Consider the following 8509-nt stretch of genomic DNA (forward strand, 5'->3'; position numbering starts at 1 on the left):
AGTGCAAAAGTGATTTAACTGGTGTTTCCACTTATTGAATTTGATTTAAAGTGGATTCATTTGTTTGTACTTATACTTTGAATTGATTTTATAGAAGTTCACTTTGAATTGCAACTTAATTAGTCTTTGAGGATTTATTTGGTTGAACTTAAGGTTGAGTTGATGCAATACTGACATCAGTGAGGTGTTTGTTTGTTGTTTTATTGGCAGCAACTTTGAATTTTGGGTAGCATTTAACTGACTTTGAACTTTATTTGGTCTAAGCTATATTATACTATGTATGTTGGAAGAGATTAGTGTTTCTTTGAAACACAATATACTTGGAAGGGTTATCATTATTTCTTCGGAAACTATTGACTTTGAAGTTGACATGAATTGATTATTTGACAGAATTAATTAATTGATTAATTGATAGGTTGCATTAAATCACTGATAATTGAAAGTTGAATTTGAAGTTAAATGAACATGGCATCAAGTGAAGGGAAGATTATGGAGACTGTTCAAGAAGAAGGAGGTCAGGATATTACAGAGGAAGATAGGAAATTGCTTGAAGCATTTAAGAAGCTTGATGTTAAGCCTGAAATTGAAAATACAGAAGACTTAATCAAATTTATGTCCACATATAGATGTCGGGAAAAGGCTGAAGATAGGTATAGGTCAGCTGATACTTTAAGATATGTTGAGGACAGAAGACACTTTGAAGACAGAAGACACTTTGAAGACAGAAGAACCTTTGAGGAAAGAAGATATGGGGATGACAGAACCTTCAATAGTAGTAGCTACCCCAGGATATCAACCTTTGGAGGGGTTAGTGGAAAAGGAGAAGCCAGTTGGGAGAGTTTCAAGTTTGAAGTTCAGTCTTTGATGGCTGATAGGATATTCAGAGAAGAGCAAATATTATTTGGAATAAGAAAGGCTGCCAAAGAAGATGTGGCTGACATATTAAGACGACTAGGAACAAAGGTTACAGTGAATGAAGTTATGTGGAAGCTGGAGAGTACATATGGAAATGTTGAAACGAAGGAAACTATTCTAAGAAAGTTTTACAATTGTTCCCAGCAACCTGCAGAGTCCATTGCATCATTTACTTCTAAGCTTGAAGACTTGTACGACAAGGCAGTTTCTTTGGGGGGTATTAAGAAGGATGACAATATAATTAAAGGGGTCTTATACCAAGGATTGAAGAAGGAACTCAGGCAGCAGGCAGCTTACAAGTTTGAAACAGAACATGATTATGACGCCTTTAAAATCTATCTAAGAAAGATGGAGTCTGAAGATAGAGAGGAGAAAAGAGAGACAACAAAGCCAGCCAACCCTGCGGTAAATACAACAGCACCAGAATTGACTGAAGTCCTGTCACAACTCAAAAGGTTGAATGAAAGAATCGATAGATTAGAAAGAGAGAAAGTAACAGGTCAGTCAGAGAACCAGTACACACCATTTATCAGCAGAGGTGCTCGGCGTGGACAACACGGTTATGATAGACATTTCCGGCCAGATCAGAGGGGTTTCAGAGGAACAACAAGAAGGGAACCATCAAGGCCACTGTCATCAACCACGTTTATGCCCACCTGTTACCACTGCAATCAACGTGGACACATTGCTAGGGAGTGCCCAAACTAGTTTGTGCTCCAGTCGCCGGGTCGGAGAGGAGCACACCAGAGACTAAGAAAGACCCTCAACTAGTTGGAGATGTGAATGAAGTCAACCTGAATATTAACAACAATACAACCACAGCTCTTTTGGACACTGGATCATGCGTAAGTATTATATCTGAAACATTCTATAAAGAACACTTAGCTGATACTGAATTAGAGCCACTGACAGAAATGATCAACATAGAATGCGCTGATGGTCAACAACTCCCATACTTAGGATGTATAGAAGCTACCATTAGTATTGAAAATGGATTGGAGAAAGCAACATCAAAGCAATGTCTCTTTTTGATATCACCAGATACGAAATACTCTGCAAGAACTCCAATAATTCTAGGAACAAACATATTGAAAACATTACTACAAGACTGCAAAGATAATTTTGGTGAACAATTTTTACAGAAGGCTAATTTACATACTCCATGGTTTTTAAGCTTTAGATGTTTAGTAATAAGAGAGAAAGCACTTAGAAGAAACAAGAATTGTCTGGCTATACTGAGATGTGCTACTGAACAGAAGATTACCATAGGACCAAATCAAACCAAACATATACCAGTGACAGCTTATAGAAAACTACCATACAGTGAATGTAATGCATTGATATCAGAGATAGGAGATTCATCACTTCCTGACTTCATTGACATCGGACCAGCTCTCGTGAATTATGACTTTAAGAAGAATGAGTATGTAGTGGAGTTATCTAACGTCACCTATAATACAGTTACAATAGCACCCAGAGCCATCATTGCAGAGCTACAGCCAGTTGACATTGAAGATGATACAACAAGGAGACACCTGAAGGAAGAGGAAGATTTGAAGAGAAGACAAGAGGCATTGATAGAAAGCTTGGACATCGACAAAGACAACATTTTAACACCTGAACAAAGAGAACAATTAAAAACACTTCTTCAAAAACACAAGGATTTATTTTCAACTTCTGACACAGATATAGGAACGTGTACGAAAACCAAACATAGAATAAATCTACATGACGAAACGCCATTTAAAACGAGACATCGCAGGATACCACCTAACATGGTTGAAGAGGTTAGAGCACATCTGGAACAGTTACTTTCATGCGGTATAATAACACCATCCAAATCTCCATGGGCATCACCAGTAGTTCTTGTTAGGAAGAAGAATGGAACACTCAGAATGTGTATAGACTTTAGAAATCTTAATGCCAAGACTATTAAAGACTCCTATGCCCTTCCCAGAATAGAAGACGTTTTTGATTGTTTACAGGGGGCGATGTATTTTTCTACGTTGGATATGAAATCAGGTTATCATCAAATTGAAATTGAGGAGGAGCATAAGGAAAGAACAGCCTTTACAGTAGGAGCACTAGGGTTTTACCACTTCCGAAAAATGCCATTCGGATTGACAAATGCCCCAGCAACATTTCAAAGAAATTCAGAGGAAATGTTAGGAGATTTGAATATGAAGATCTGCGTTATTTATTTGGACGACCTTATCATCTTTAGTAAAACTTTTGAGGAACACCTACATAACATAAACACCATTTTTGACAGATTAAGGGAATTTGGTTTGAAACTAGCTCCTGAAAAATGTGAATTCTTCAGAGAAAAGATAGCTTTCCTAGGACACATTGTGAGTAGTAAAGGAATTGAAACTGACCCAAGTAAGATAGACAAGATCAGAAACTGGCCATCACCAAGCACACCAGAAGAATTGAGAAGTTTTTTGTCATTTGCTGGATATTACAGAAGATTTATTCAAGACTTTAGCAAAATTACGAGACCGTTGAATGATCTGTTACCACCAACCAAAGCAAAGAAGGGACAGAAGAAACCACTGAAGGAATGGAAATGGACAGACACTGAAGAAGATATATTTACTAATCTGAAAGAATTTCTGTCTACACCTCCAGTTCTGGCATATCCAGATTTCAACTTACCGTTTGAAGTACACACGGATGCATCAGGTAAGGGTTTAGGAGCTGTGCTATATCAACAACATCACGACAACACCAAACACGTCATAGCATATGCAAGCAGGTCACTCAGTAAATCAGAATCAAACTACGCAGCTTTCAAATTAGAATTTTTGGCATTAAAATGGGCAGTCACCGAAAAGTTTTCAGATTATTTAACCAACACTCACTTTACATTACTCACAGATAACAATCCACTCACTTACATTCTCACTACAGCGAAATTAGACGCAACAGGGCAAAGGTGGGCATCAGATTTGGGCAATTACAACTTTGACATCATATACAGGGCAGGCAGAAACAACACAGATGCAGATGCACTCAGCAGATATCCTCACCACAAAATCATAGACCAACAACAACATGAAAACATCAAAATAGACAACAGCACAGTGAAAACAATTTGCAAGTACATAACACCAGCACTCATTGACACACTACCAGCATTGTCACTCAACATCATAGAAGCTACAGAAACACCAATGCAACCTATAGCACAGCTTGAATTAAGAGAAATTAGGAAAGCACAGAGACAAGATCAATTAATTGAAAAGTGGAGAATAGCAACTATAGACAAGACCCTACCCCAATTTAATACTCTACCTGGAGATATCATAATGAAAAAGAACTTTGAAAACTTTATCATAAAGAGAGGCATTCTGTACAGGAATTTACATGAGAATGAAGAGATTATTGAACAACTCGTTATACCAAACTGCTATAAGAGAGAAATACTAGAAGGATTTCATGACGACTGTGGTCACCCTGGAAGAGATAGGACACTAAGATTACTGAGAGAACGCTATTTTTGGCCAGGAATTACAACAGATGTGGAGAAACATGTCACAGGATGTAATCGATGTTTAAGGAGAAAGACAACAGTGAATACAAGGGCACCAATGATTAATGTGAATACAACTTATCCATTAGAATTAGTGTGCTTTGACTTTCTGTCAGTTGAACCATCTAAAGGACATAGTAACATCCTAGTGATAACGGATCATTATACCAAATTTGCCATGGCCATTCCGACAAAGAACCAGACAGCGAAAACAACCGCCGAAGCCTTTTATAACAATTTTGTTGTTCAGTATGGTATTCCAACAACTTTACACTCTGACCAAGGAGCCAATTTCGAATCACAGATAATCAAAGAGCTCTGCAAATTAACCAATACAAAGAAAACTCATACTTCTATTTACCATCCTCAAGGAAACGGAACTCCAGAAAGATTTAATAGAACATTACTAGGCATGCTTGGAACATTAGAGAATGATCAGAAGAAACATTGGACTGATTACATTAAGCATCTGGTATTTTGCTACAATTGTACTCCACACGAATCGACAAGAGTATCACCTTTCGAATTAATGTTCGGACGTAAAGCAAAATTACCCATGGACACCAAGTTTGAACAAGTAACATCAGAATTCAAGACCAAAGAAACCAAAGATTACATTGAACATTTAAAGATGAGAATGAAGAGGACAAGAGACATAGTTGAACAGTATGTAGAAAATGCCAAAGGTAAGCAAAAGAAGTATTATGACATGAAAGCTCGAGCAGCAAGAGTTCAAGTAGGGGATAAGGTTCTTGTAAAAATCCTATCCCATACTGAAGGAAAACACAAACTGGTAGATAAGTTTGAAGAGGAAGTTTTTACTGTCCTAGAACAAGTAAATGACCATATACCAGTCTATCGTGTCAGGTCAGAATCAGGTAAGGAGAAAACTCTGCACAGGAATCATCTGCGCCTGTTGGTTAATCAGGATGAAGCAGAAGAGTTCCGGGATAATCAGGAGACTACTTCAGGTAACAGCATACCTGTAGACGTAGCAGAAGAAGAAGTAGAAGAATTATCAGACAAGAAGACCATGGATGCATCCAAAGAAGTAGAAAAGATGGAAGACGATGATGAGGATGAGTCTGATGCAGGAGATCTTGTATATTTTTCAAGAGGTGGGGACGCCCATATCCTAGCTGACGACATAGATATGTCTAGAGAAGAATCAAGGACGGAAAACATAGATATGTCTACAGAAGAATCGAGGATAGAAGACAGAGATGATATTTCTAGTGAAGTTCCCGGAGAACAACGAAACGAAGATAGGGAAGAATTAATACAAGCAGAGGATAGAGTAGATGACGTTGTTGAAGATGTTCCTGAATCTACAGCAGGGAATGAAGAAGAGAACAACGAAGAAGAGATGCCTGAAAACGTACCTCATCAAGTAGATTTGTCGCAAGAAGCTGACATTACTGAAGAACCAGACATTACTGAATACCCTATACAAGATCAAGATAATAATAATCAAGAAGAAATTGAAGTCCCTATAGAAATGGATGAAGCACAACCGATAAGGACAGAGACATCTACATCGGATACTAGAGCTCCAACACCAAAACCAAGACAATCTGTCAGAGAGAGACGACCTCCAGATCGGTATAAGGATTACCAGATGAATGCTTGTGTGGTACCAAGACCACAAGATGCCAGGTTTGAGGCATTAAATAAATTGATTGTCTCAGGTGTTTTAAATCAATTAGACAGTAAGACAGCTGGACGTATGGTTTCTAGTATTTTTCAGTGAAATTTTCATTAAAAATTTGTTTTAACATATTTTAAACAATATTGTGTATGTATTTTGTGTGTATTTTATATCAGATGTTGTTTTTTTTTTTTTGCAAAGTTCGGGCAGTATTATTCTGATTAATAATTATCAGAAAGAGTTATCTCTGAAATAAATTTCAGTGAGTTTTCATGCGAGTGACGTGATGTTATTTTTGTAACTTTCTTATTAACAATGTGAATTGCTGATATTGCATATAGTATCAATTGATTTTTTTAATGTATTATTTTAATGTGAGGACACAGTTCTGAAGAGCAGGAGGAAAAGAGTCAGAATCATATTTATACATTTATGTAAGGTAAGTATGTATCAGTTATTCAGTAGTATAACTAGTGGATGTAGTTTCGATAAAGTATGTTGTTCTTGCTTGTACAATGCTGTTATTATAAACAGTATAGTGAGATAGATAGGTATTGTATCTATTTTGTATAGAAAGGTTATTTGTTGACGGACGATTCTGTTTTTACTGTGACATGACAATTTTGTTTTCTTCTTGGTTTGTTATGATGAGGACATCATTTTTCGGGCCAGGGAAGTCTGTAACAGGGTTGAAATATTCATTTCACGGATTCTGTTCATGTGTTCTGTTTTAAATGTTATTATTTCCATATAACGCATTGTGTTTACCTGGGTTACTTATTAAGCTGTGCTCCTGTGGCCAGTCTTAGAGTTAAAGTCAGTCAAGCATGTGAGTTACACATGTCCAGTTTATATAATTGTTCAGTCAGGCTTGACCAGTTATTTTCCCGCCCTTTCCTTTGTCTTCTGGGCACTTCTAACTTGAACACAGAGCTGTACACATCTACTTTTAAGATGTACATTTATAGTACAGAGTTGCCATTACTTCAATATAAGGTTAGTTCTATTTCTACCTGTTTGCATTTACTCTTTCTTGTATTTGCATTGAGTTGTATTTATGTTGTGAGTTGATATAACTCATATTTGATAAGTAATTAGGTTAAATTCAGAAAAGCAGCATTGCCATCCTAAACGTGCTAACGATTCCTATAATTCACAGTTTCCCATACTCTTCACATGTATAATCTTATTTGCAGCAGTAGCACAACACCCGCAGAGAATTGTATAAGATTGAGAGAGAGTTCCGTACACATTCCACAAATGGTAAGTGAGAACGAGAAAGAGTTGAGATCTCATGTAATTGTATGTTTATGCTGTATATGTACCATTTATCATGTTACCAGATCTTTTATATATATTTCATTGTAACTTGTTAAAGGCCACACATGATATGTTTTATATATTTGTTACTTTGCATATAATAATATAGTGTCTGATACCATGTTTATATATGTTTCAGTGACATGGAATTCGTATAATAATAAAGACGAATACAACATATATTCGGGTGGTTATTTTGAGCCGGGTACTGCCCGTTTATAATAATATATTAATCAATAAGTGTCCGTCGTTCAAAGATGGACAGAGTGTAGAAAACAATAGTTCTCATGCATAAGTTTTTTAAGTACTGACTTACACAAAACAAAAACCATCGTTTTAGAATCAAAACAATATTGTTTTATTATACCCATTTGTTAATACAATAAAAAAAAATGTCACATAAGAATGGTGTGATATTATGCTGTCATTAGCTCGGTAATTGTGAACATACACATATTAACAAAATGTTTGTTTTAATATGTCGAACAAAAATAACTGCATCTGTAATAAATTTTAGAATTGAGAATGCCCTTATATCTATATTCGATGAAAATACAGATACTTGTCTGTTATGGTACTGTTCCATGTTTAAACATAGATTTTTGTGACGTCATAGCTTCATACTACATACTTTCAAAATTTTAATCTACATGCATAGGTCATTGAGTTTAAGGCGTATACATTTTTTTTTCTCTCTGACAGGCGTTTCTTGTTTGATTTATTTTTTAGCAGTCACATAAACAACCAAGCTATGTTATATGGATCTTTTACACCAATTATTGCTATTTCTTCCTGTATTTGCGCGATGATGATCTGAAATATTAACTTCATGACGCTATATTATTTAATCTTTTTCTATGAAGAAGGAATGTAGTTGACACTTGTTGGTAGTTTCATTTCATCGTTCCTCAAAAAGTTATAACTCTCTTGTTCTGGTATCTTTCCTAACATTGAGAAATTAAATTGTAATTAAATTTCATGCGTTTTAATTCCTTTTTATTATTAGTTAATTTGAGTTACTATGAGGTTAAATTTTATTTACACTTAAATGTATCATAAATATTGCTGGGCCAAGTGTGAGGTTGAGCGCT

The 8509-nt window shown here is 35.9% G+C and overlaps 1 protein-coding gene across 1 annotated transcript; it reads left to right on the plus strand.

Moving 5' to 3' along the window:
* Positions 1–465: 465 nt before the first annotated feature.
* LOC127860809 (uncharacterized) lies at positions 466–7639 on the plus strand. Its single transcript, XM_052399097.1, has 6 exons — positions 466–1453; positions 1636–1760; positions 2172–2908; positions 3383–3600; positions 3829–7361; positions 7558–7639. The coding sequence occupies exons 1-5, from the start codon at positions 466–468 to the stop codon at positions 6198–6200; spliced, it is 4440 nt and encodes a 1479-aa protein (XP_052255057.1). The 3' UTR covers positions 6201–7361; positions 7558–7639.
* Positions 7640–8509: the final 870 nt, after the last annotated feature.

This window comes from Dreissena polymorpha, chromosome 15 (genome assembly GCF_020536995.1).
Source record: "Dreissena polymorpha isolate Duluth1 chromosome 15, UMN_Dpol_1.0, whole genome shotgun sequence".
Classification (NCBI taxonomy): Eukaryota; Metazoa; Mollusca; class Bivalvia; order Myida; family Dreissenidae; genus Dreissena; species Dreissena polymorpha.

Bases quoted from the DNA above. Each gene is read 5' to 3' on its own strand.
- LOC127860809 (XM_052399097.1), top strand. From the start codon at position 466: ATGGCATCAAGTGAAGGGAAGATTATGGAGACTGTTCAAGAAGAAGGA. The intron at 1,454-1,635 runs GTGCTCGGCGTG...TTTGTGCTCCAG, and splicing joins CACACCATTTATCAGCAGAG to TCGCCGGGTCGGAGAGGAGC. The intron at 2,909-3,382 runs GTATTTTTCTAC...TGGATATTACAG, and splicing joins GATTGTTTACAGGGGGCGAT to AAGATTTATTCAAGACTTTA.